Consider the following 27,745-nt stretch of genomic DNA (forward strand, 5'->3'; position numbering starts at 1 on the left):
CCACTTAGCATACCTGTTTTCACTGGGCTGATATACTCGTGCCATAATCTGTCAGTCTAATGTATTAATGAGACACGGGTGACATCTCCACCCTCACATCTCTTATGACAGATTTGGAATTTTACTTCAGAAAATCAGAAACCATAGGCCAGAGCAACTTTTTTTGTGCAGCTGATGACCGGTGACCGACTTGTTTTGCAGTTTTACCTGCATGAAAACTTTTCAGTTTTATCCCTTAAACCCAATTCTTACAATAACAACATAACTTCTCAGCCGAATATCAATTTTAAAGGTGACTCAGCTGTCTGGAGTTCTTCATGTGGGTTTGAGGGCTGGTTTATTTTTATCCCTACACTGTTGAAGCTCATATGTCGCTCTTGACCACTTAAAAGTTTGTCACAGAGTTTATAAGGCCTGCCCGAATTGCAGATACAGGTTCTTCTTAAGGAGTATTCCTCATGTATTTTGTCCCAGTCAGTCCACCTGTAAAGTGCCAGGTGTTCCCTCTGTCACAAGAATAAAGGGCATGAAGAAGGCCCTAGTTATCCTGCAGGTTACGCTCTTAAAGCGTGACTTTCTAGCCATTAGTCTCAGCCTGTTCTCTTTTGAATTCTATACAATGTGACTAAATTATCAAGCATTATCATCCTGTAACACAATATGTTTGACCTAATGCCACAGGCCCCTGTCAGCAAATACTTTTATTAGGAATAATGTTACCTTGTTTTAAACTGGAGCACAATCCCCATGTCTTCAATGACCCAAAGGCGAAGAGTCAGTGAGCACATTTTTCACATAAATGACTGTAATAGGAACAAAAGAATGGTCACTTAACTTGAAACAACAGCTGAAGTGACAGATCATATTGTCAACATGAAACCGGAAGAATCCCAGATGTTTGAGGGTTGTTTGTGGAATTAATAATCAGGAATCCTTGGCGATGGCTGTGGCTTTCTAGTAGAAACAAGGTTATTAATTTAAAAGCAGGCCTGTTTTTGGTAAAGAAGAAATGAAAGAAAAAAAAAATATTTGTGTGCAAGCGCAACTGTGCTGCTACACATTGTTGGCTGACTGATGAGATGCAGTGCCATGTGTTTTTTAGATCACTGGAAAGCATGCTGTATCACTTATTGGTGCATTTTGTGGTTAACACATAGAGTGTGACTCTTTTGAAGATGCACCTGCAGAAGCATTAACACCTCTTTCTTATTTTCACTCTGAGCACTGAGCATGGTGTGCTCAGTTTTACCTGCTGGCCAAAAATACAAAATTAGGCTGCAAACGATAGTGATGGAACATGTCAATCCCATGACACAGATGTTGGAATAGATAAACGTGTGTAACACGTGTTGAGGATTGTTCATCTTGTCCTGCTGTTCATTACTGTGTTTGTGGCTTCACAGGAGTCTGAGGGAGGCCTGTATGTGTGTATGAACACGTTTTTGGGCTTTGGAAGAGAACATGTGGAGAGACATTACCGCAAAACAGGACAGAGTGTTTACATGCACCTCAAACGACACATCAAAGAGGTAAGTCGCTTCCTCTGTGCAGTGTAATCGATGTAAGAGTAGCAGTAGAAGAAGAAATAATACATGAAACAACAACAACAACAGCAATAATAATAATAACTATTATAATGACGACAGTAACTTTGGATTTCTTAGCTTGGTACAAATATGCTACATACCAAAGTTGATGCTAATTACTTAAAATTTGTACATGGAGTAGCCAAAAAAAAAAAAAATAATAATAATAATAAAATAAAAAAACAAAAGAGAGAGAGAAATGTAAAAAAGGGAAAAATCTGTCTTTGTGCAAAATCGGTGTGGCTTATACGAATACGCCCTTATACTTTTTCCACATGTTTTGTCAGATGAGTCTAAAGGGTCCTCACTTAAATCAGTTCTTGCCAATTTTGCACTGTGCACCTCTAAAGAGCCATTTGTTTGCATGGCGTTAAAACTGCCAGGATTGGAGGTCAAGGTCCCAGCTGGGGCCATCCACTCTACAGATGTGTGCAATCATGATACTGTAAGTTGCTTTGGATAATAAAGATACACCAGATGGCCGGAATCGCTGATGTCATGACGGTAGCATTTTGATGGTATCAGTGTTGTATCAAATTACATTACGTATCCAGAGTACAGTTACATCTTGAATGCCTGGTCATCTCTGACAGTTACACATAAGCTGTTTCTCAGTGAATTTTATGTGATAAAATAGAAAATATGACATTGTTTTGGCTTCTTAGTCATGCTTTTGGTAGCAACGACTCACCATCTTAATTTCTGTCAAATCCTAAACAAAACTTAAATTATAGTTAATGCAACAACAGCAGTAAGATGTTCAATATGAGAGTCTATAATATTTTTGACACACAAGAAACCAGCCCTGCTTTTCTTTGTGTGCAAGTGGTTGCAGCAGGGCTCAACACGACCCCACTACAGGTTGAGGGTGCACAACAAAGGCCTTAGCTGCTGCCGTGTTTCCTGGTCGGCTCTAATTGCCCCCAGATAAGCTTTGGTCTGTAAAGAGCTGCTATTTCCATGCAAGGATCTGGCCAGAAACAGCTGCTCGCATTCTGCCGGCTCCTATGTCTGCTGTTTTTTCCCATGAGTCCACTTCGGGTAGAGTGTGTCAGCATTCTTGCTCTCTGTCTTTCTGTGTGTCTGTGCACTGTGTCCTCCTCCTGGCCTGCCGCTCAATTGGAGGGCAGTCACCTGAAGCTGATTGGAATGGAAGGAAACCAGTCCGTGGCTCTGGCCTGTTTTGCTGCCAGCCAATGACTTGGCACATTCACATTCTGTGTTAGACTGACAAAGGCCTTCATGTCTGTCGATTCATCGAGGTGTAAATGCTGACAATAGTCATGTTTATCTCTCAGTCTGGTAAAGAGACTTGTGTGTAGTGGGTTGTATATAGTGGAGAGAAAGCATTCTCAGAAAGCACAGAAAATAGAGATGATACGTTATACAGACAAGCCTGAACACACCACGTCCAATGTACTGTACATGGCATCCGTCCTGGTGCACAGATCCGCTGTGCACCACAAGCAATTAGTTTTGGCTCTTTACTTTTGACCATGCTGCGGTAGGGGGTTTTCCCCTTGCCTTGTAATCTGACCTGGCAACCAGAACATCTAGCATCTATTTCAAAATGTCAACCATCAGCACCTTCCATCAAAATAATCATAGAATTTTCAGCTTTTTGCAGAGATGAATCCCAGGTGTCAAAAGGTGGTTTGAGCTGTAACAAGGGCTCTTTGATCCTATTTAAAATCTCTTATCCTTCCTGTTTGCTGCAGAAAGCCACAGGTGCTGCAGGAGGCGCCATCCCCAGAAGAAGAAACGGAAAAGTCTTTCTTGGTAAGTCATGTTTTCCTCCAGCCTACAACTTAGAGGCTGGACTTAACTCCTCATTGCTCAGATGACACTCTTTGCCACTGTTATATTCCATTCACAATAACATAAGTGCAGCTCAGTTTTTGCATAGAGTTGGTTTTATGGCATTAGTTTCAACATGTTTCCAGAGTGTGGTTGGAAATACAACCCTCATAGCTTAGAGAATCTCACCCATTACCATGTAGTGTTATTGTTTCTGTTACACTGCCATGACCCGCCGCCTGCCCCTTCAGCCTGTCTTTACCCGAAGCGACAGATATTTCCCATGTCGAGACCCCTCCTCCTTCTCTAAATATAACCCATTTATTTGTATATGCGGTTGGTAACCGTTCTAAATTCAAAGTGCCACATGCGCAGCCTGGCCTGCTCCCCCTGCTGCTTGGGGAAGGGAGGGGGGTTGGTTTACAGTGAGGCCGCCTCCTGTCACTCGCCGGCCCGTCAGCTGCCACCGCCCATCAACCTCCCTCCTCGCCTGACACACTTCCACCACTGACAGCCATGACGCTGCTCAGGGAGGACCAGGTGTCTCTCTCTCTGTCTCCCCCTCCCTTATTGCTGGCCTGACGCTGGAGGGATTCCTTCCATTCAGCCTCTACCTAATTGATGTTCCTGTTTTCATATCACCCAGCATTTAATAGGCTGGAGCCACTCCAGCACCATCATCCACCCAGTTAGTTACTCTGTGACTCAGTCTCTGTGATTTACTTGTGACACGGCTTTTTAAAAAGGCCCACTCCATACTCAAGGAATCTGGGACAGTTCTTATTGTCGTTGCTCCCCTCCCCTCTTCCTTGTCTTCTACTATTAGCTTTGATGTGACTGTAGGCATGTATGTGTCTGCAGCCATTTCCATACCAGTCCAATGATCTAATGAGCCAGCTAGCTGCTCACCTCACATGTTACCATGAAACCAGGGGGCACAACAACAATGCCAATGGGACTTGCTAAGGGATAACCTGTGATCCTGTTTCTCATGAGTCATTACACAACTTTAGGCAGGAGTGACGAACAGACAGCTCTATATGGAGTTTAAATCAAGAGGGGGCTATCACAGCCTGACCCTTATATAATCTGCATTACACTCGGCTAGGTTTTGATAATTTTGTTTCATTTTGTGATCTTTAGCAGGTGGTACTTTATCAGACAAAATCTTGCAATGTGTCTCACCCATTATGCCATGATGTGACACTAAAGAAAGCGGTTAGAAACCGTCCAGTGCCCGTCACAGGTCACAAGGTCAAACCCTAAATCCTTACCTGCTAATAAGAGCTACTTACTGGATATATATACTGTGTTGCTCTTGATAGGAGTGTGAACCAGATGCTTAAAATGTATATTTAAATCATGTCCTCCACTAAGGGCATCACCAGTGTCTCATGATGTCATCCTCTTGAAATGTCACTCCGTGATTTTGTTTTTGCAGGATTCATCCTCACTGAATCATTGAGACTGATGCGATATCAAAGATGTAGTATGAAATAAGACAAGATAATCAGAATAGCATTGAAGAACTGATCACCTTTAATAGGAAATTTGTGGCTTAAGAAAGGAGCCTCAGCAATAAAATATGACACATCACATCATTTTTATGACAAGTTTGTTTATGATAATATCCCATATTATATGCTACATGCTCGTGAACAGAGTGAAGAGGCAGTGTCAGTCAGACAGCCGCGTGTTTAGCATCAGTCACTGTCTAACCGCAGCTGAATGAATGTGTGCTTCCTCCTTTGAAGATTTAGAGCTAAACCGTGATTTTAATGGAGAGGACTATGAGTATGAGGACGAGGCCAAGCTTGTCATATTTCCAGACCACTACGAGATCCCCTTACCAAATATTGAGGAGTTGCCTGCACTGGTCAGTGAGTTGGTGCTGCACAGGCTCTGTGTGTATTGCCATGCATGTTCGAGGGAAGGTGCACCTACATCCTTACCACTTTTGCCTCCTGTGTTGCCTTGCCTGCATGGAGTTCAGTGTTTTCTTTTCACCATGCATGTGCAAGCAGAAGGCTCTTTTCACTCCTGGCTTCTGTAGCGCAGCATGCTGTGGTTTTTGTTTGTTGGAAGCTGTTTTATGCATGCACAAATTATGTTGCTGTTCTGCATATTTTATTGCTCATCTGACAGGAAACACCTGATGTTTTGCTTCTTCTGTGGCACAACAGTTGGAGAAGTGATGTTAGATTTGGTATTATTATTTTTTTTTTTAAATTATGCATGATCTTTTAGTTTGCTTCTGGGGTTTGTGGCAAAGTAGATGTGATTCAGTTTTACTGTATGCTGCCCTGTCCTCTTGTGCCTTTTCAGTCATTGTTTTGTTTTATTGGTGTTCAGAGTCCTGTATAAACATCTGTGTTTTGATTTTTTTTTCCTTTTTCCTGTTATCGACAGTTGATATTTGTTTACGTATAGAAATGTTATCATCTGTAAGGCCATACCAAGCCAGTGAAAATATAATCACATCTGTACATCAGTGGTTACTTTAATCAATTTAAATTCACTCCCTGAAATGTTTTGTTTGAGATACAAAACATTTATGATATATTTTCATCAAGACTTCATCCATAGTTCCCACAGTTGATTCTGTCTTTGCTGTCTCCTCTTACGCCCAGGTGACTATAGCCTGCGATGCAGTGCTCAATGCAGCATCAGCTTACAAAAAGCAGGACCCTGAATCCTGGGAGGAGGAGATCCAGGTGTCCAGACATGCCAGGAGCCTCAGACAGCTTGATAATGGGGTCAAGATCCCACCTAGGTAGGCCACATGCCACATCACACCATTTATAGAGGCCAGGCCTGGAATTCTTGCTGAGTGATTACCAGTGTTTCCAAGAAACAGGAGTCTGATTTCAACATGTTCACCTCACAAATGTAACTTTTTTCACCTAACATTTTAGTCAACCTGTCTGATGTTCTCTGATTATTGACAGTGTATGTTCTAATGATGGGGATGATGGAGCCCTCAACAGTTACTTGAATAGGAAAAGTAAATTCTCAGTTAAAGTTAGAGAAAAGTTAATCAACCGATAAATATCCATTTATGTAAAGCAACTTACCACAAGCCACAGAAACACTCAGTGTCTGTTCATAGTTTTATAAGGTTGTGACATTTTGACAATTCACTTTGGAGGGTCACTGATGAAGACACATTTGTGGTCGGTTTACAAAAACAAGCTTCCCTTCAAGTTTTAACACCATTTTGACTTTTGTATGAGACGTCAGTCCACTCCTTCAGTAATATCTCATCATTACCATGAAATATTATAAGATCCCAGGGTTGTGTGTGCACACTTGTGGTGAACTTCATACATCTCTCCTGTGGCTGTGTGGTCAGCTTCTGGGTGACAGACCAAGCCCTCTGGCAGCCATATTAGAAGATCTAACCTCTTGGACAACAGGGCAGGAGAACAGCTGATTGAATTTCTAAATGTATGACTCAGCTATCTCAGCGGTGTTGAATACACACTGTTTATTTATGTGCTTCAGGAACTGGTTATTTTGTCACTAACACATCAGATCTATAATAGTATATTTAGATAATGTCACATTAGTTCGATAACCAGAGCAACTGGCAGGTATTCAGGCTTTTATTGTTGTTAACGCATCTGTTTTAGTCCTTTTCTAATGTTGTCTGAACAGTACCAAGTTTTGTTTAGTTGCACTAGTTTGCTGTATCATCTTTTGGATAATTAGCTAGCCAGTTAACTGTGCTGATTGTTCTCAAGCTACAAGTTGTAGTGCTTGGCAGCACATAAGTAGGCTGGCTGCTGTGTAGGAGAACCTAAATCCATAAACAGGCACTCATTTAGCCCCTGTGCAATTGTATGTGTAAAGAAATTATAATATCTGTGTCTGCAATCAGTGGCTGGAAGTGTCAGAAGTGCGAGATGAGAGAGAACCTGTGGCTGAACCTGACAGACGGAGCGGTGCTCTGTGGGAAGTGGTTTTTTGATGGGAGTGGAGGCAACGGCCATGCCCTGGAGCACTACAGAGAGACCAACTTCCCCCTGGCTGTCAAACTGGACACCATCAACCCAGACGGAGCAGGTCTGGGACACATAACTAGTTCACAATCACAGCTACAAAAATTGTGTTAATGCTGATGTTCTAGATGAATCTCCTTCAGAGTGCTGTGGTTCTGTGAAATTTCACATCTAAAATCCACTTTCAGGAAATCGTCTCACTTTATCGCCTCTATTGTTTTGAGTGACATTTAATTAATATTATAAACTTTTATGATTTGAAGAAGGTATAAGTGCTTCGCAAGTTTTCATGAGCCACAAAATAAATGGAACAGCAGTTTAACTTGGCTGTAAATTAAATTTGTTCATCATGCTATGTTGGATGGGCTGTCAGATCCTTCCCAGGCTGTCACCTCTTTCTAGCAAATCAGTGTAAACACATGTCCGTGGCTAACTTCTTGTTTGACTTTCTCAGATGTCTATTCATTTGAGGAAGAGGAAGCGGTGCTGGACCCCCACATATCAGAACACTTATCACACTTTGGAATAGATATGCTACAGTTGCAGCAACCAGTAAGTTGACGCAGATCAGTAAGTTGGTTTTGCTGTTCACTTTTCAAGGATCATTTATACCAAAACATAAACTCACAGTTACTGGCAGGACTTTTTGGATCATAAAATGTCTGCGGCAGTGCCTTGATGCGCAGCTCTCTTCTCTCTCCCCCTTCAGACAGAGAATGGGCACCACACAGACAACAACGCCCGGCAGCGGGTCAGCGAGTGGGAGGTGATCCAGGAATCGGGGATGAAGCTCAAGGCGGTGTATGGCTCCGGTTACACAGGCATCAAAAACCTGGGCAACAGCTGCTACCTGTCCACGATAATGCAGGTCCTCTTCAGCATCCCAGAGTTCCAGAGGATGTGAGTATCCTGCAGTTAAGCTTCAGCCGAAGGGAAGCACGATATTCTTTAAAAAAATACGTACATAACTATATTTTTCTACAGATACTGTGATCGCAAAATCAACTGCATTACATGTTGGCACGTTTGTCTATGAATTCATTTGTAGTGTTTTCTTGAAATGATTGAAATCCAACCTATGACATCATTGCCAACATGTTGTGTTATTTGCAGGCTAGAGGTTCTATGAAGCACCAAAATACACTGTCAAGGGAACAATCTCAAACACCTTTCCCTCTAGGCAGAATGATACAGCTGCTTTAGACTGTTGATTGCAGAAGGCAGTGTTTTTTGATTTTGTTTTTTGGTTTGTGCATCCCTATTCATTAAACATGTAAATACAATCTAATTGCAAAAGGGAGAAACATTCAGGTTTGTTCTAATTTGGTAAAAACACATGAAAATTGTCAGTATTGTGTCTTTGTCTTTAAGTATTCATATGATAACTATTGTTTGCTTGTAATAGTTTAGAAATTTTAGCCTCGCTTTTGCCTTGATTATGAATATTTCTGAACTGTGAATAGCTCTTGATGTGTGGAGCTAGAAGAGTGATCAGAACTGGTTTGTGGCATATATTTCACTGTCACATGTAATAGGATCAGCAGCTGAAGGTGATAGTATCCCCTCTGTAGCGCCACATGTTTTTCTGTACGGCCTCCCATGTGCTGTCTGAGGTGAGCGTTTGACATGAGTTTGGATCTTTAGGTATGTGGGCAATCTTCAGAGGATATACGACTATTCACCCCTGGACCCCACCCAGGACTTTGCCACTCAGATGTAAGTGATTCCAATGTTACATAATGTGATGTTGTAATGCACAAACATGTAAAGGTTCTTCTTGTGACTGTCACTGTATACGAAATTACATCACGGCGAAAGACATTGAAATATCGATACCGTAGATGTGAATTTTTATTATTAAGACACCGATGAAGTCAAAACTAGGTCTTGTCTGTGAAGCCAACGAGTAGTCCAACTTAAATTGGATTAAAACCACATTCCACTAATTTTCTGGTAAATACCTGTTATATGTTTTCATGGAAGTCAACATGTCACAAGAAGCCACTTAGGCAGTTCAGGGGCAGGTCTGTCAGCTGCAACATAAGCATGTTGCAAACGATGCTGTGGCCAAGATGAAAGGTAAGGAGGGTCTTGGCCAGGCAGGTAATGAATATCAGTTGTTAAGCAACAGAATGGCGCCTGCTGCGGCTTACTGCCAGATGAACATGTTTATGGCTGTCACTCTTATTTGACCGAGCCTCTCAGTGAAAATCAAGTAGTTGTTTATAAGATCACAAACCAAGTTGGCAAACGAAGTTGTTGACTGTTTTTACTTTTTACTTCTGAAATGTTTGTGCTGATGGGTGAAGGCACATTAGGTAATCTCTGGTGTTTTTTTTTTTTTGACAGTAAGGAAACTAGATGTTTAGGGTCGATGTGGGAGGGTTATAGCTATTCATATTCAAGAAAGGCAGAGGAACTAACTTTACAAAATAAAAGGACAAAAACAAAACTAAGACCGATGCGCTCTAATGTTTATGCTCTTCCTTTCCAGGGCTAAGCTGGGTTATGGACTGCTCTCAGGCCAGTACTCCAAACCACCCATGAAATCTGAGCTCATTGAACAGGTGATGAAAGAAGAATACAAGGTATTAGACTGGGTATGTCCAGCTCCCAATCTGGGTCCATAACCGACGGAAGCATGTAAATAATGAGTGGTAGCAAAATGAGTCTTGTTGACTTGATGATCAAACTGTGTTGGGTTGTTAAGACAGAACTGAAGAGTTCTAGCCTGCTGGTTTGCAGTTCTCCCCAGTTTGAATGCCAAGCTAAGTCTTTTTTTCACACTTTTTCACTGTTGTGATATAGGCAGATGAGTTGATAGGAACAAGGGAGGATGTGATTTTAAAACAAAATGTCAGATTTTATTGTGCTTCTTAAAATAAAATGTGATTGTGTGTCTTAAAATAGCTGTTGGCTGTGGTCCCAAATGTCTGACTCAAATTGCTTTTGAACACGGCACAGCACAGCTCGAAGAGTGTGTTTTGCTTTTATGTCCCATGTTACGGCTTTATTTTGCCACAAGAAAGCTTCTCAACATTACTTGCTGTCATCTCTTAACATCCATCACAAACAAATTTGTTTATCTGATGTCTTTGTGCTACACTAATTCAAATGCACAAGATATGAAATCATTACCTTTTCAACCACATAATGCACAACTGTCAGGAAATTAGAAGAACAAAGCCATTAAAGCCTAATGGGACCCAGCCCTCAGTCTGTAAGCCCCAGGCTTCCTTTAGGCCTTACCAGACACGGTAATTGATAGGGCAGAGCTTTGATCCTGCATTTCCTCCATATGTGAGGGCGGAGTCAGGTTTGGACACATATTGACAGCTGGGTGGAACATTGCATGACAGGATATAGTGGAGGTGGTGGGGGGGCTTGTTTTGGCATCATGTTTTCAGTTTTATTATTTATGTGTATTTTGTTGTCCTATTCTCAAGCAAGCATGGAGATTGTTCTGTTTTGGAGAGGAAACTTTGGAGCATTAGAATTTGTTTTTGTGTTTTTGCTGTTTTTTATATGATAACTTTGTGTGACTTTAAGGGGTGAGTGGTTTTGTAAATGTTGCATGCAACAGACACTCTTAAAAGAAGAGTGCGACTTTTTTTTCCCCTTAAATATTCCTTATTGAGCATTGCAATGTTCCTCGCCAACAGCTGACAGCTAAACCTGACAAGAGGTTGTTTTTTTTCCTGGGCAGGAGGATCCCTCCCTCTAAGCCCTGTTAGAACCATACAAACTCCTGTAGTGGGTCAGAATACTGCAGCTGCACTCAGAGCAGACATATTAACTGGGGATACACTGACACTACTTTGTAATTGTAGATACCATTTCTGAGTACAAAACTTGAAGGTCACTTTCACGCCTAATGGTCCATTTGCATGGTCTGGAGTTGGACTAACAAGTCATTTGATACAATAATACTTTTTTTTTTTTTTTTTTTTTAATTGGTTTGGTACTTTTTTTAAAAAAATTGGTTTGGTTGGCTTTCACATGGCTCAAATCAAAGCTGACCACTTTATGTAAATGTAGTTCTTGCTTATTATTGGCCAGAGAAGAGAGCAAAACAAGAATATCCTGAACAATGGACTTTAAAGAGTAACTAAAACCCAAAAATTTGTGTGAAGCCTGACCTCTAGTGGTGAAAAGTAGGATGCCCGGTCTTTGGTGGCAGGTGATGTCACCATCTGTTGAGCTCTATGGGTGGTGACATCACCTGCCACCAAAGACCAGGCATGCTGTAGTCAGATCCCAGTATCAGTCTAGAGGGCTGGTGATACTACAGATTTCATTCATTAGGAATTCCTTTCTCAACCCACAGTTGGCAGTGCTGGTGCGGTTAACTTTCTCACTTCACTTGAACTGCTCCAGAGTTTGCTTGGAACCAATCTGGGCCACCATTTTCAATGGGACCCTGGTTTGAACATTTGGTGTACATTTCGGTTTGATTATGACATTCTCACCCACCCAAATGAACTGCACCAATGGGGTAAATGCACCAGGGTTCGAATCAACCAGACTAAACATGGCACGTGTGAAAGCGACCCAAGTATCAGTTATTATAACGTTCTGATCCACATCATTGTCACTCAACAGCATCGGCTTGAACCATTATTTTAGTACCACTGGTTAAATTCCCAACCTGCTATTCAGCCTGCTATTGCTGTCTTGTCTTATACTTTCCTCTGAGACAGGTGAGTGGTCATGCACAGTGACTGTGTGTGACGCCCAATGTTCTCATTCCAGCACCAGCAGAGGGGCGTCTCTCCCAGGATGTTCAAGGGCCTGGTCAGCAAGGGGCACCCAGAGTTTTCCTCCAACAGACAGCAAGATGCCCACGAGTTCCTCCTCCACATCATCAACCTGGTCGAGGTCAGTAGAGCTGACTTTGAAGATCAGGAATTGCATTGGATTACACTGTTAGTGTAATTGTTTTTAAAGCTCTCTTTTCAAAAATGAGTCACAAATCTATTTTGGGAAAAATTGATGTCCAGACTTGTTCACTGTATTATGTTGCCAAAACTTTCCCCATGTGGTAAGCTGAGGTAGGGTGAATAAACTGCAGGATAAGCTTCTAATCTAAAAACTTTATTTTCTAATTTTTTTTCAGCCTATATCACCTGGTAGATCAATTTTACGCAAATATAAAATCAAACTGAAGCAGTGACAATTTTTAAAAATTTATTTCTACCAACTAAAAAATTGGAATAATGTCTGGAACAGACCCATGCTTTTGTTGTTTTTATTTACACAGATCATGACTATTTATGCACAAAATAACCGCTATTTTGGGAAAAAAGACATTTATTCTGACTCAAATACTGCTCAAATTTTAGTTATGTGAATTTTTACAAAGCTGACAGTTTTGGAATGAAATTCTTCATGTATGTAAGTGAACATCTGTTTACACCTGAATGATCTTGAACAAATGCCTTCAAATGGCGTCCACACAAACAAATGTTACCAGTGCAACAAAAAGAGGTGCTGCCTTTCACCAAACTGGCTGTGCAAAAAATTCTTTCCTCTTGAATTTTCACCACTATAAATTCTAGCCAGTTTCACAAAATGGCTGTGTTGTGAATGACCCCTGACACACATGGGCAGGCAGGAACGGGGAGGGCTGTTGTCAACGAAAGACAGCACACTGTCTCCTCGGCTGGTAGACACACACTAGTGCTCTGAAGTGACTTTCTCAACCGGGTTATATATAGCTCGCCCCTATCTGTTACACAGGGAGGCCAGATAATGCTTCCTATTCTGCCTCAGCCACAGGGGACATGCTCGAACTTGGACCGGGTACTTCATGTGATTGATACCAACAAAACAAACCGCCCAGATTCTGCCCGCCTCACTTTGTCCACTGTAGCTACATTCTGTAAAACCCTGTAGTACCTGTGCAGGAAGTTGGTCCTTCTGTAAAAGGCCCTTAATTTTCTCCTTACCCTTGGTGTACTACTGGGCATCTCCAGCTGTCTGTGATCCAGATACAGAGATAGCCAGCCAGACATAGACAGAGCACGACTGAATTCACCGTCATCAGCAACTTTTGCCTCGGCCTGGACAAGCTGGCTCAAATACTTGTCCAGAGTGAAATTATAACTTGTGTATTTCTATAGCCTCTTGGAATAGATGGGTTGGGTTGCCGAGAGGCCACCATGCAAGCAGGTGTGTTAAATCACCGTGCCATCCCTCATCATAGTCTTCAAATAAACACAGTCTAGGCCCTGGTGACCCCTGCTGTTCATAAGCAGTGAGAGGACATGGCAGCTTTTAATGATACGAAATGCCAAGGGCCGTGAAATGATGCCCAACTCTGTTAGGAAATATGGTTAACTGGGGCTCTGATACTGTTTAGAGATTTTCAGGTTAAAGAGTTACATCTGTATTAAGAGATCTTGGTCAAACAGCGGTTGTGCGGATGTCATTCCTGGAAACTAATAGGCCACAGCAAAGAATAGCATGTAGATAGAGTTGCATTCCAAATTTACTGTTGGTCTGTCGTATTTATATCTAACTCCAACACTGATATCCTAATGGGCTCTCTGCAAGAAATAATGACAAACAAATACGGGTTTTTTGAGGGCCGGTACCAGTGGTAACATTTTATTCAACATGTTTATATTTGACCATTTTCAGGTCAAAAAAATATCTGGTATTTACCAAACATGGTATTTTGTTTTAGCCTCTGGGGTGCTGGGGTCTTTTTGAAACCCAGAATAATGAGATCCCCTGATCCCACTGACCCACTAGTCAGCCCCCTGAAATATAGAAAAATTTGATGAATACATAAAATGTGCAGCAAAATTAAATTTCATTGCAGGTGTAAGACTCTTAATAAAACTTTGACACAGTGGTCAGGTGAGAAGCTCCATCATATCAGTGGTGGACCATGTGACTGGCAGATATCTGACATTAATTAAAATGCCAGCATATGCCTAATATGTTACCACACTGGTGCTGCTTTAATTCCTGTTGACCCAGCCCCTTTTGCTGTTTCTACAGAGGAACAGTGCCGGCTCTGAGAATCCCAGCGACGTTTTCCGCTTCCTGGTGGAGGAGCGTGTTCAGTGCTGCCAGACACGCCGGGTGCGCTACACTCAGCGGGTGGACTACCTCATCCAGCTGCCGGCCCCCATCGAGTGTGCCACCAATCGAGGTAAAGGGACCCTCCACACTCCCTCGCTCCCTCCACCTGCTCAAAAATGAACTCACACCTGGAAGCCACAGCTGCTGTTGTGCATCAGGCTGGCTCAGGTGGCATCAAGCTCCAGGAGGTCGTCATCTGAAAGGGCATGGAAGGTCCTGATGTGTTGGATCGATCGCTTTGTACTCTAGAAGACAGGGATGTCTGTCTAAAAGCGACTGCATGACTTTGATGATAATGAGGAGTGTGTTCTTATTATACAGTATATTCTTGGTTTGACTTAATACAGTTTATGGCAGAACCTATGAAGTTCCTTAGGGCTGGGTGATATGGACAAAATCAAATGTAATATCTTTTACCAAATACCTGCTATTGATATTGCTTTTGTGATGATATTCTAGGATTGACAGTTGGTGTTCTTGTAAGATTTGTACACGGAAGATATTTTTGATAAACAATCATCTGTAATGTGGATATGATGACCAAGTAGGTAGAAGCAAATAATAGAACAGCAAGAACAATATAAAAAAGTTCATAAAGTTGTATTCCATTACTGTAATGCAGCCTTTAAAACCAGGAAAAAAACAACACTGTCATATCATTACAATATTCAAAATCCCAGATTATATCTACTTTCTTATCATGATATTGATATAGTATTGATATATCGGCAGATTCACTATATAATTTTGAAACCTCGGAAAAATAAATGTAGTATTTTTGAACATCAGTACATTATTGTCATCAGTTAGTTATTCTTCCATATGATAACAACAAACAAATGAGTCTGTTGTAGACATGGTTGGCTCCCTCTGTCCCTTGCCAGTGGTATTGCTGCTGCCAGTGTTTTTCAAAATGAAGACTGCATTGCCCATGTTGCTACTTGTCCCCCCCTCACTCACCCTGGCATTTTTCTCCCACTTTACGTAACAGTTTTAAGTTATTTTTTTGTTTTTTACCATTAGCCTTCCACTTCTTCTTGCACTTCTTCACTCCCTCTGCTACTGAGGAAAAACTCTGAAAGCCTAAGCTCTGTTCGTACTGAAGGAAGACTGCCCTCTTCCTGTTTTAAATCTAAAGCAGTCCAGTAGGTTTCCCACAAAATCTGGCCCATTGGCACACAATGTAAAATGCAGTGTGGAGGCTTTTTGGTTGTGGCCTTGTTTATTTATAGTAGTTATACAAATACCGTAAAATTAATGTAGTTGGGGTTTATTGATGTCGAACTGCTACATGTAGCACTTTAAATTTTAAATTGCCTGATGTTTTGGAGTGATTATGGATGTTAATCCTTATATGTCGCAGCATAAAGTGTTTCTGTTTGTTTGTATTCTTCCAGAGGAGCTGCTCGCATACGAAGCCAAGCGAAAGGATGCAGAGGAGAACATGCGGGCCCCTCCTGAGCCGGTGCGAGCTCGGATTCCCTTCACTGCGTGCCTGCAGGCCTTCACCGAGCCGGAGAATGTTCCCGATTTCTGGAGCTCAGCGCTGCAGGCCAAGTCAGCCGGAGTCAAGTAAGTAAGGTCTACACAGGCCTGCCATGTCTATACAGCATCCAGTGGTTTTCAACAGTAAATGGACTTTTCAACAGTTTGCTTGTTTCATTTTCTACAGAGTTTTTGTCCTTTTGTGCTTTTTCTCCAGGACATCCCGTTTTGCCTCCTTCCCAGAGTATCTGATTTTGCAAATCAAGAAATTCACATTTGGGGTTGACTGGGTGCCAAAGAAACTAGGTAACTGGCTGACAAGCTATTTAAGTCACCAATTAATCACTGTAATAGGATTTCTCAATACATTGCATACACCTCATTAAAATCTGAGTCACAGTTAATCATTAGACTGTGGTCAGTTTAGCAGTATAAGCTTTGTAGAGGTCTTACATGTTAGTTTAATGTTTCCAAAAATGCACTGGCTGATTTTCTTTAATTAGCCACCACATTTTCACAATGGTAGTGACTCAGTGTTTTTACTATTTTAGTTCCGCAAATGCCCAACAGAGGGCAGCATCACACCATGATTCACAAGGCCCTGTAGGCAAAGTAGTTTCATTCATCTCCACTACTGCTTTTGGAACCACAGTTTCCTCCACTTCTCACTGCCTACATTCCTGCCAAGTGCTGCAGCAGTTTCACTTTTACCAGGACACACAACTATAACACAAACTTTTACAGCATCTTAAATTGCAGAAACTTGCAGTGTACTTTAAGCTTAGGTGACATCTAACTACATTTTTTTTGGGTGTTTTTGTGCTAGAACATTTTGCAAGGTCAAGAGTGACAAATGGCCAGTTCCCTCACCATGTGTCATGGGTAATTTGTGTAAACTGACATTAACAAATCATGACCTCCAGTGCCTGTGACATCTGTGAGTTTTACGAGGTCTAGAGGCAGACGAGCTGGGAGCAATGCCATAGCACTGACTACATTTACCTCTGCTTAACACTGTTTATGAGTTTTCTCATAGATAGGATTTTGTGGCTGTAACTTCATGGACCCAGCTCCTAATTTGCAATGTTGCTGCACTTTTCCTATATATTAAAAATATTTCCTATATTAAAATCCTATATTATGCAATTCTTGTATGAAAGGTGCTATACAAATAAAGTTTTATTATTAAAAACAATCATGGTACAATCCAAACCTGGAAAAAACAGAGAGAGAGAGAAAAAAAGAAGCCTGGAACTGACCTCAATATGTCCATGTGTTGCTCTATAGACTTGGCCATAGATGTTCCAGACTTCCTGGATCTGAACAGGCTGCGGGCCACGGGGCTGCAGGTGGGGGAGGAGGAGCTGCCAGACCTCACACCTCCCATCGTTCTACCTGAAGACACCCGAGGTATAACACACCACCAAGAGCCAAACAGTTTAGACCTCAGCCAGTCAGTTTCAGCACAGTGTCACATTTGGGACCACACACATTTTTATTCTGAAAAAGTAACTCAAATGTGTTGTTCCAAAGCTTGGTAACCTTCTCTTTAAGGGTGTGGAACATTTTCGAGACTGAGTCAAATGATCCTTGAAATTCTACCCAATATTTGATGTTTTGCTTGTGCTCCAGTTTTCTCTTCAGGGCTTATTGAATGGAATCCCATGGGAGAAGCAAGCAAAGTCAGTTACAGAAAGGTTGTTGTCTTCACAGTGGCTAAGCTTAATAACATATTGATTAGATGAGGTCCCAATGTGATGCACTCCACTAGGCACTGGGAATATCCCAGTGATTGGAACATATTTTACCAAGTGGATTTTGGAACACAAACAGTATTGATGTTATCTTTCTAGGCATTTCGTTGCCCAAGGATTGCTCTCAGGCTGGCTGAGTCTTTTTCCTTGCCTCTCTTTACAGCTCCCAAGATTTGGTCTCCTCCCTCTCTGAATTTTTTTGCCTTTCTCTCTCTCCTTTGTAATTGTAATATCTATTCCTCCGACTCCCCTCAGTTGTTTGAGAGGTTCAGCTACATCACAGTTATCAGTGTACTAATTAATATTTTAGCAGGCCCAAAGCACAAAGTGTTCTGTACTGTTTCAAACCCTGAAAATACAAAAAAGGCCTCTGAGGAAGACACAGTAGCGTCTGTGAACAGCCTTTCCTGTGCCTCACATGTTGATGGATATAGTCGGTCCTCTCCAGCAGAGCTCAACTGCCTCTCAGGATAGGGAAGTACTTGAATTCAAAGGACAACACGGAAGTCTGAGGCCGTTTGTCTGTGTACTGTTTAATATTTTAACACTGAATACTCTGTACCTACTACCTACTATCTCAGGCCCTCAAACAACTTAAATTGGCTCTTGGCAAGAGTACAATGTCAGTGCCTGAGTATCTGCTTAGGACTGTGCTGCATCTCACACATTAAAAGGGCCCTTTCTTTGAGATGCAATAACCTTGCTTAGACAGCAAAGCATATCTAGCTCTGACAGCAGTAAACATTCAGCTGTCATAGAGGACTATATAAATGGGTGCATGAAAATGCATGTGCAGATTGTGGTTATGCTTCCTGAGATTAGAATATGTCCCTTGTTGACTTACTCTTGAACATCAGCTTGCACACAAAAAGGGCAAACAACTTGTTAAAGTATAAAAAAATTGTGGTTTTAAGGTAGTTTAGAAAGCCCATTTGCTGATTTATTTATTTCACATTTGTATGATGGCTTGGGCCGTTACCAGTGAATCACTGGCCCATACTTCCATGGCCAGCATCAGCAGCAATTAATCATGCATTGGTTACCCCTCTGTCTCCAAGTAGGCTTCAGTGCTTCCCACTGATTACAGAGCAACACACAAATGGGTTTTCCTCTATGCCGCTTCAAACGTGACATTTCCCATCAATTAGAAATAAAGATTTTGGTATTGATGCAGAAGAAATGTTTTTAAACAGAGATTTGCTGCTCAAATTATGAATTTCATTACTTGGGGTGAAACACACAAAGTCTGTTTAAAACCTGGTGTTGCCTGTTTACATGTTGGAGGATTCTGACTAGGGTCATATATGTGTTGTTTTGTACATATATTTTAAGTCATTTCACTCTCTCAAAACTGAAAGTTGAGTAGGAAAAAGCACATTAAACATATGGCAGTGGCAGCAGATCTCATTGTGTGTGGTCACCTGAAATAATTACTTAGTCCTACTTTCTGCTCTTCTTTCAGATAACTCCATGAGCTCCATAGACTGTGAGTATTTCACTTCTTTTCTCAATTCCCCTACATGGTGTGAATGAATATGTAGCCCATTTATATAAATTACATCCATGGAAAAAGCTATTCTGGGCACCAAGCAGTAGTGACAAATGCTGTCAAGCTGAAAGTCTGACTTTGTATACTTCAGAAGGTGCTGCAGCTGCTCTCTCAGTGCTGAGGCGCCTACTTCCAAACCTAACTTTCTTTTTCAGTGCGTCCCTGCTTGTTTTAGCCAGACTCATTTCTCTCCTTGATAAATAACACCTCAATAGAGAAACCTCCCCAAGGCAGATTGTTCACTGGTCTCTTTATTTAATGAGGCCCAAAGAGAGGCATGCCGCAAATCTGTTTGGTTGTTTAAACTGGAGGGCTACCGGTAAGGTTGAATCAGCAACTGTATGTTTTAGTTATTGATGTGGCTTTGTTTTGTCCCCAGCTCCAGAAATAGATGAGGTGGCAGTAATGCAGCTAGCAGAAATGGGCTTCCCGCTGGAGGCCTGTCGGAAGGCGGTCTACTACACAGGCAACATGGGGCCCGAGATGGCCTTCAACTGGATCATAGCCCATATGGAGGAGCCCGGTAAGGCAGAGATCCGGCATGCATGAGAGCACGGCTACAGACAGAAACACAAACACACAGTTTACATTCATGTATGCAACTGAAAGTTTCTACTTTGGGTTGGGTGACAAGGACGAAATGAAATATTACTATATCTTTGACTAAATACCCCCCTACAATATCATGATATTGTCATGATATTGTAGGGATGTTTATTGATGCTTTTGATGATGATCAAGCAGTAGAGGCTGTAATGTAGCCTGTAAACCTAGGAAAAGACAACACTTATGCCAAATCACAGTATTACAATATCCACAATCCCAAATCATGATATCCGTATTATATTAATATATTGCCCAGCCCTATTTCTGGTTTTAATAAGTGAGCAGGATGTGGTGCACAGCTATACTTATACTTACAACAACGTTGAGCTTGCCACAAGTAGAAACACAACCAAACCCTTTTTTGCATGCCAATCTGTGAATATTTTCTGCAGCTCTGAATTGTTTACCTAGTTACACTCCATGCCAGTGAGAGTACATGGAAAGGGAAGTTTGTGTAATGTTTGTTTAAGTGTTGTGTGACTGTCCGTCTTTGTATGGCGGTGAGTAAGACCATTACCAGAACAGCTTGAGTGTAACAAAACTGACTGTTTTTCACAGTACAGATTTTCCCCTGTGGTTTTATTTTCCTGGTTTGCTGTAAAGGGCTTCAACAGTGGAGGAAAATTAGAGCAGCCCCCCTTCCTTTTAGCTTTTAAGTGGGCCTAATGCACCTGCAAAATGGGCTGTGTTCAGGCTCAATAACATCAGACAAACAGGCTGTCCCTTTCTGCTGCACAAAGCTTTTTCCTCCTCTTGCCCACCCTTATGGCTGTTTCAGCCCTGTCACTTTTGCATGATTATCATCAGTACTTTTATATAGCCATTTTCTACATTTTTGCACCTACTTTTACTTTCCAGTAAATCATTCTTAGATACAGTACCATATAACATATTTAGTTATTTTGTCATTGACCTTGCCCCATGAGGAGAGAATGACATTTCCAAGCGCTGCATGTAACCTATTGTTGTTGGATTACACCTTTTTACCATCTGCCAGTGGGGCGCCTGCAAGACAAACATCTCCCTGTGGCATAAAAACAACGGTATTGCATGCAATCAAAAGGACACAAGACAAGGAGTATGAGGTGGAAATGGTGCTGAGAGATAAGTGGTACCCATTTTCATCTGAGACAGAGGACTGTAATGAAGCCTTTTTGTTTACGGCCAAAAGCAGAGTAATTACAGTAGAGATGCCCTTGTGCCATGGTTGGGGTCAGTTCACTTCCAGTTCAGTCAGTTAAAGATACACAAAGAACTTGGAAAAGAAAGAGCATTCATTCTTAGTAATGTTTTTCCACTAGTCATAAAAAACTTTTCATCCCAAAACTCCTTCAGTTTTTAAATTTGATATCATCAAATTGAAGGTGAATTTAAAGCCCTCCCTGCTATGTTCCTCCTGATTGCCCCGTAGGGAACTGCATAACTTTCTCAACATTTACTTTGCCCACTCAGCCAAGCCTGAAGACAAACAGCTTTTGAACTCAGAGTTTCAGTTTTCCCTCACAAGTTTAATTCCCAAGTGAGTTTGCATCCAGTTGAGAAAATGTGGCACTATTTCAAAATGACTGATAGTGCAAAATTTAATTGTTTTTAGAAGGTAGCAGTTCAATGATTAGACTCTTAAAGATTAGATCCTCCATATTCTGCATAGATATGTAATGAACCTGGGATAATGACTTCTTCCCAAAACTGAAATGCAGCCTTTAATTTTTTTCTAATACATATACCTCATTCCCCACCATTTCTTTATGAAAGCCTCGGGTATTTGTTACTGTCCTCATGCTTATTTTCCTCATTATTTTTTTCTTTGTTTAACACAAAGCTGGACCCAGTCTTTTAAGGATTTGAGTGCCTTGCTCATAATTGTAGAGAGAATGCTGACATCCATTGCGCACATTTCCCATCTGGTTTTATGGACTGTTTTTTTTTTTGTTTGTTTGTTTAGTTTGTATCTCTGCATGTTGTTGTGATATTTTCCTCAGCCTTGGAACTCGGCTAAGAAATCGATCTAAGAGTGTAACTTTGATTCGTGAACCCAGGAGTTTTTAAAGGCATTCAGGGGAGTTGAGCATTAATGATTAAAAACAAATACTGCCCTCATCATGACGATAATAATCATCGCTGTCTGAAATGATTTTCCTCCCACTGCTAAGAGGTCAGGACTCGGCAGGGTGGAGCGTTGAATACCTCCCACCTCGGGGCTTGGTACTGAAATGGCATATCGTGCCGTTGCTGTTGGTTAAAAACCTTGTATCTCTCAAATGTCAACTTTTCAAGAACTAAGAAAAGCAGCCTTGTTTTAACTAAATGCCAGTGCATTTTTGACATTATTGAAGAAGTTTTGAAAGGGTTTTGTAAGCACAAGGGGTTGGAGAATTTTGTCATGGCACAAGCATGGAGCATGTAATCCCTCAGTTGTAATGAAAACAAGAAAATCACCTGAATACTTATAAGTTAAAATGTTTTTATGCAACAGTGTTAATCTCTAAATGTATGCATTGTATCTCCATACCCGTGCCCGTTTGCATTAATAGGCAGAGACTTAGCTAGTAGAAGATCATTTATCCTTTATGTTTTGCATATATTTTCCTGTCAGTGATGCTTTAGCTGATGAAGTTATTCTTCTAACTGATGAAGCTGTACTTGTACCATAAAGTTATGATGGGGGGAAAAAAACTCTGGATTCTGTTTTTTTCAAAAGTTAGGAAAATGTGTTGGTGGATCAGTATGAGATGTATTTGTATCAGTGTATGAACAGACATATTTGTACAGATGTGTGTGCACTCATACCACTAATTACTCAGTGGGTAAGGATCTCTGACAGGAACATGCCAGAGGGCGCGTTTGCATGAGATGCAGCTTTTCCTCTATACAGGGCAAAATAACCATCCAGAGTGCATGCACATGTGTGCTGGGGTGTTTGTCTGTTGTTGATGCTGCATGCGTGCAAATTATGAACTGGGTCAGTTCTAGTAGAGTGTCTACGTTAACAACATGCCTCATTTTGGACTTACTAGTTCTGTAGATGTGTTTTAGCAAAATGGAGCATGTATTTTTACATTAGTCAAATTTTAGTTGTCTAATAGTCACCTTCTCATATCAAAATGTGAATTTATTGTAAGTACTACTCTTAAAATAGTTTGTCATATTAGTAGATGTGTGCTTCATTGGGTTTTTCTTACTTACCAGTTTTTCTTACTTACCAGCATTTGGGTTGAGAGGGTTCCAGTTTTTATAAATTATGGCTATCATGCTAACTATTACTTCCTCCCTCCCTCTCTCTCTCTCTCTGTCTCTCTCTCTCTCTTTCTCTCTCTCTCCAGACTTTGCAGAGCCTCTCACGCTGCCCTCCATGATCGATCCAGGTCCCTCTTCCAGCAACAGTCCCATGGGAGCCACTTCGTTGGACAACTCACCACCAGAGGAGAGTATTGCCATCCTCACTTCCATGGGCTTCCCTCGCAGTCACACCATCCAGGCCCTCAAAGCCACAGTCAGTATACCTCTGCACGGCCTGCATGCCTCCACTCTGTCCACTGATCACTTAGTTTGATTCCATTAGTTGGCACTGGGGGGTTAACACAAAAACCAAAAAGTGGCTTCCAATTCTGTAGTCTGTCTGCTGGTAATTAGCTCAGCATAGCTAAAATAATGATCCTCATTGTTTTCATATAAATGAATGTCTGTTTTGCTTCTAGCTATTGCACATTGCTTTAGCACGGTGACTCAACCTGTACCCAGTTCATGAAAGCTCTTACTTTCACTATCCTGAGCACTTGATATTCCCACAACAGTAGTGAACAGCGATAAACAGAAGAACTGGGTATTAGCATGAGCACCAGTAGACATTATTGTTTAGTAGACATATAAAAGAGTACCACCTACCGAGATTCATACTTAAGCAGAAAATCCAAGGGAGAGCGGAGACACTGTTTGATTGATATGTGATACATCGGAGGTACAGCGCAGAAACACCACAGCAATAACAGTTTGTACAAAGATATAGCCAATTAGTTTTTTTTTTAAACAGCCTTTCACAGATTATCACTTTAAATAGCTTATTTAATTGCAGATCTGCAATTACAGAAGAGAAATTGTGCAGGTGAAATATAAAAAAAATATGCAAAGGCCATCTAAGGTTTATAAGAACGCTTCACGTCAAAATCATCACAGCTGTATTGGATAACAGAAACTAAATGAAAACACAAAACTGACAGTCATGTACTAAATCTGTCATAGTAATGTGACCCACTGATTTGTCCTTACTCTTTATATTGTGGACAGTTTGTGATGAGACATCATGTTGGCATGAAGTGCGATGACGCTGTGAGGGCAGAGTAAGGGTGAGATGATGAAGACCAAGCTCTGTCAGTCATAAACAGACTTGGCTGCCGGCTACACTGCATCTTTACTAGTGCCAACACTCATACTAATAATCATAAACTTTATTTATAGAGCACTTTCTAAAACATGGAGTTGCAAAGTGCTGTACATCCACCACATAAAATCATGTAAAAGAAGACAGAGGGCAAGCCATAAAAAAACAGTGATAAATATATCAATTAAACAGAACAAACAGAATAAAAGCTGTAAATCAGCTAAAATCAAATATATAAAAATGAGTTACTGATCCTGACTTAATAGGTCCTACATTGCCTCAGTGGTTAGAGATGTCTGCCTCACATGTTTACAAATAATCAGAGGCCGCTGCTGATGCAGCTTTACAGCTCTAGAAATATAATATAGATAGGTTACATGCCCAGCAGTTGTATTGTCCCCATAATCAACATATTTGGAAATGGCTGTAAAACATACTGTACCACAGTGTTGATCATTTATCCGTAATGTGTTGCAGTGACTGCAGTCACAGTAAATTCACTGGCTGCCCATTTTGAAATGGCCCCTGATTCTCTTGTTTCAACCTGCCCCATCAGCTAAAATAGACCAGCAGACCATCAGTGCACCACTGAAATAGATATCAGGCTTCCTTGTTTATCATCCCTACTGCCTCCAAACTCCCTGCCATCCATGATGTTCATGGAGGGGAAAAAAATAAACACATATTCCTCATGAGGGGAATGGAGGTGTGAAGCAGCGAAGGACCTCACAGCTGGTTTATTAATAGCCCAGAGCCGGGAGGAGGAAGTGTTCAACCTCGATGACCTGATGGGCAGAGACAGAAAAAGCAGGCAGCGTCACTAGTCACCCGAACCCCCTTCACCTCCCCATGTGCTCTCCTCCAGACATTCTCCATGAATCACGCCTCTATTTTGGAATAAAAGCAAAAATCTGGGTGGGAAATTTTACCACAAAAGGATGCCCCCCTGCCTTCCTCCTTACATGATAACAAGTGCAAACATGTTCAGCGCAGCCTCTTTTGAGGAGCCTTTCTTTTATCTATTTATAAAACAAATATTTGGAAAACATATGGATCATGGAATCAAACCGTGACTCTACTTTTACCCTCACACATATTACTGAAGACAGACCAAATGAAGATTCTTGTTTTCCAGTCTCTGAAATATTATAGTTGAGTAATTAATGATGTAAAACCGCTGAACTTTTGTAACCATACTGTTACACTTCAGAACAGTTTAGTCAAACTGAATTGGTGTAACGATGGTGAAAAGCAGTCATGGCTTTAGTGTTATACACTCAGTGTTTGGTACTGGCCAAACATATATCTTTTTTTCCAAACACTCCACTGTTGTTGTTTCTGTAAGCATAAAACCCATCACCTCCTGCACAGCAGGCGACCTCTCCTGGAGCAGAGGGACGGCTCATATGTGTTCTGCTGCTGTGTTTACGTTCAGTATTTACAACATGGTCAATGATAGACAGTAGCAAAATGGAATTTTTTTTTTTTAACAAACACATTATTTTGAAGTGTTTATGCATTCCAGTCATGTAAAGATTCCTGCACAAAATTTCATGGTAATGCAAAACATATGTGTCATACAGTAGAGTCACCCAAATAGGCAGGTTTCATCTTCTAGGCAACATGAATGTTGTCATTAAATTTCATAAATTTTGAGATATGCAGCTCTGGACCTAAATGCTGACAGACTCACCAACACAGCAGCGTGGAGTACACCATTTCATATTGCTTCTTGATGTTGAAAACTGTAATTTGTCTGTATGTTAAGGGCATTTTGGTTTGCAGTGTCATTGAAGTTGTGAACCTGAAATGATCCCTGTTAGCCAACACTTGAAATGCTCTTTGTTTGTCCTCTCAGAACAACAACCTTGAACGAGCACTGGACTGGATCTTCACCCACCCAGAGGAGGAGGAGAGCGACGCCCTGTCAGACATGGCTGACACAGAACCCAACGACAACGCTTTCTCCAACGCCAACTCACACAGCGACTCCACACTGTCCCCAGACCGGGACGCGTCAGGCCCAAGGATCAAAGATGGACCGGGACGTGAGTGGCTCTGCATGACTCTGATTTCACTGATTGCCACTGCCAAGTTTATCTATTGATACCCCTTATTTAAAGGTGCACTGAGTAATCCATGAATTATATTGTCCTCTATGGGTGACTGATAGGAATTGCAATAATCTTGACAGATCTCAGGCTGTGCTCACATCCTCATCAGTTTCATGGAATGGTTTGGAAGCTCTCACTTCCGGGTTTGCATAATTAGGCTTGAAAAAAATAATAATATAAAAACATGTGTTTCTGAACCCAGAAACAGCAGGGCCATTGTTGTCATTAACTTATTAATCAAATGACAACAAAAATAGCTCTAGCCCACAACTGTGGGTTTTTCACTGGTTCACAAAAACAACCATAGCAGAAATCAAAGTCTTTGGGGACTATGTGCATCAAACTTAACTTCGTGTTTTAAAATATCAGCTGTGGATAACTCTGCTATTATCAGATCAAATTTATTATCATTCACAGAAAACTGTGCTGTGGGCAGCTGTGTTGAAACAGCCCCCACCCCTCCTGTTCCCGAGTATGGCACCCTGTACTTGAGACGAATAATAGGGCACATTTTTGCAATTTAGAGGTGTAAACTTGTCAATCAGAGCAGAAATCCAACTGAAATGATGAGTTAAAAGGTAATATATCATGATGCAGAAACATAGTAAGGGTAATTATGCGTTGCCATTCCCTTTTGTTGGCTTCAGAACAAACTCTGCCAAGCAATAAAAGTCTTAACTGCGCCTTTAATCAGTTTGGTTGGCTAGGAAGACAGTTTTGTTTGCAGCACCAGCCTGGGAGAGCAGTTGCACTGGGAGGGCTTGTTACACACACACAGACACAAGAGGGTGAGAAATTAACTTTTGGGAAGGCATTTTTTGCCTCCTCACTTTAAATTTCACAGGCATTTTATGAATTTTCAAGGGTGTTTTTGCCCTGAGTCCCTGCTATTGTCTGACCTTGACAGACACACACACACACACACACACACACACACACACACACACACACACACACACACACAGATGCACCCTTGGGAGTGCCACAGTCTGGTACTGCTGGGCACTGAGCATCTGTGCCAGAGCAGTTTGGGGCACAGCATCGTTAAAAACATATTATTCAGGGGCTTTTGAACTGTAACACTCCTCAGTGTTTCACAGACAGTACAGTCCACATTGTAGTAGTGCATCTTCAACCCACATCCTTGTTCAGGTGAACTGCTGTTTTGTAAAGTACAGTACAGGCCAAAAGTTTGGACACACCTTCTCATTCAATGCGTTCTCTTTATTTTCATGACTATTTACATTGTAGATTCTAACTGAAGGAATCAAAACTATGAATGAACACATGTGGAGTTATGTACTTAACAAAAAAAGGTGAAATAACTGAAAACATGTTTTATATTCTAGTTTCTTCAAAATAGCCACCCTTTGCTCTGATTAC

At 41.3% G+C, this 27,745-nt stretch overlaps 1 protein-coding gene across 6 annotated transcripts in view; it reads left to right on the forward strand.

Annotated features, from left to right (window-relative positions):
* usp13 (ubiquitin specific peptidase 13) overlaps positions 1-27,745 on the forward strand; it is a 32,118-nt gene that overhangs the window by 1,454 nt on the left and 2,919 nt on the right. Inside the window, exons 2-19 of one of the 6 annotated variants that reach the window (XM_030050225.1) lie at positions 1,404-1,529; positions 3,305-3,365; positions 5,138-5,259; positions 6,014-6,156; positions 7,264-7,448; positions 7,839-7,936; positions 8,094-8,284; positions 9,029-9,100; positions 9,879-9,984; positions 12,137-12,262; positions 14,393-14,546; positions 15,874-16,048; positions 16,179-16,267; positions 17,249-17,371; positions 19,178-19,201; positions 19,644-19,787; positions 23,194-23,363; positions 26,107-26,296. In XM_030050225.1, the coding sequence (XP_029906085.1) occupies positions 1,404-1,529; positions 3,305-3,365; positions 5,138-5,259; positions 6,014-6,156; positions 7,264-7,448; positions 7,839-7,936; positions 8,094-8,284; positions 9,029-9,100; positions 9,879-9,984; positions 12,137-12,262; positions 14,393-14,546; positions 15,874-16,048; positions 16,179-16,267; positions 17,249-17,371; positions 19,178-19,201; positions 19,644-19,787; positions 23,194-23,363; positions 26,107-26,296 (2,299 nt within the window). The remainder of the gene's footprint in view (positions 1-1,403; positions 1,530-3,304; positions 3,366-5,137; positions 5,260-6,013; positions 6,157-7,263; positions 7,449-7,838; positions 7,937-8,093; positions 8,285-9,028; positions 9,101-9,878; positions 9,985-12,136; positions 12,263-14,392; positions 14,547-15,873; positions 16,049-16,178; positions 16,268-17,248; positions 17,372-19,177; positions 19,202-19,643; positions 19,788-23,193; positions 23,364-26,106; positions 26,297-27,745) is intronic. The other 5 variants (XM_030050226.1, XM_030050227.1, XM_030050228.1 and 2 more) reach the window with 5 other exon arrangements.

Source organism: Myripristis murdjan, chromosome 4 (genome assembly GCF_902150065.1).
Source record: "Myripristis murdjan chromosome 4, fMyrMur1.1, whole genome shotgun sequence".
NCBI classification, from domain to species: domain Eukaryota; kingdom Metazoa; phylum Chordata; class Actinopteri; order Holocentriformes; family Holocentridae; genus Myripristis; species Myripristis murdjan.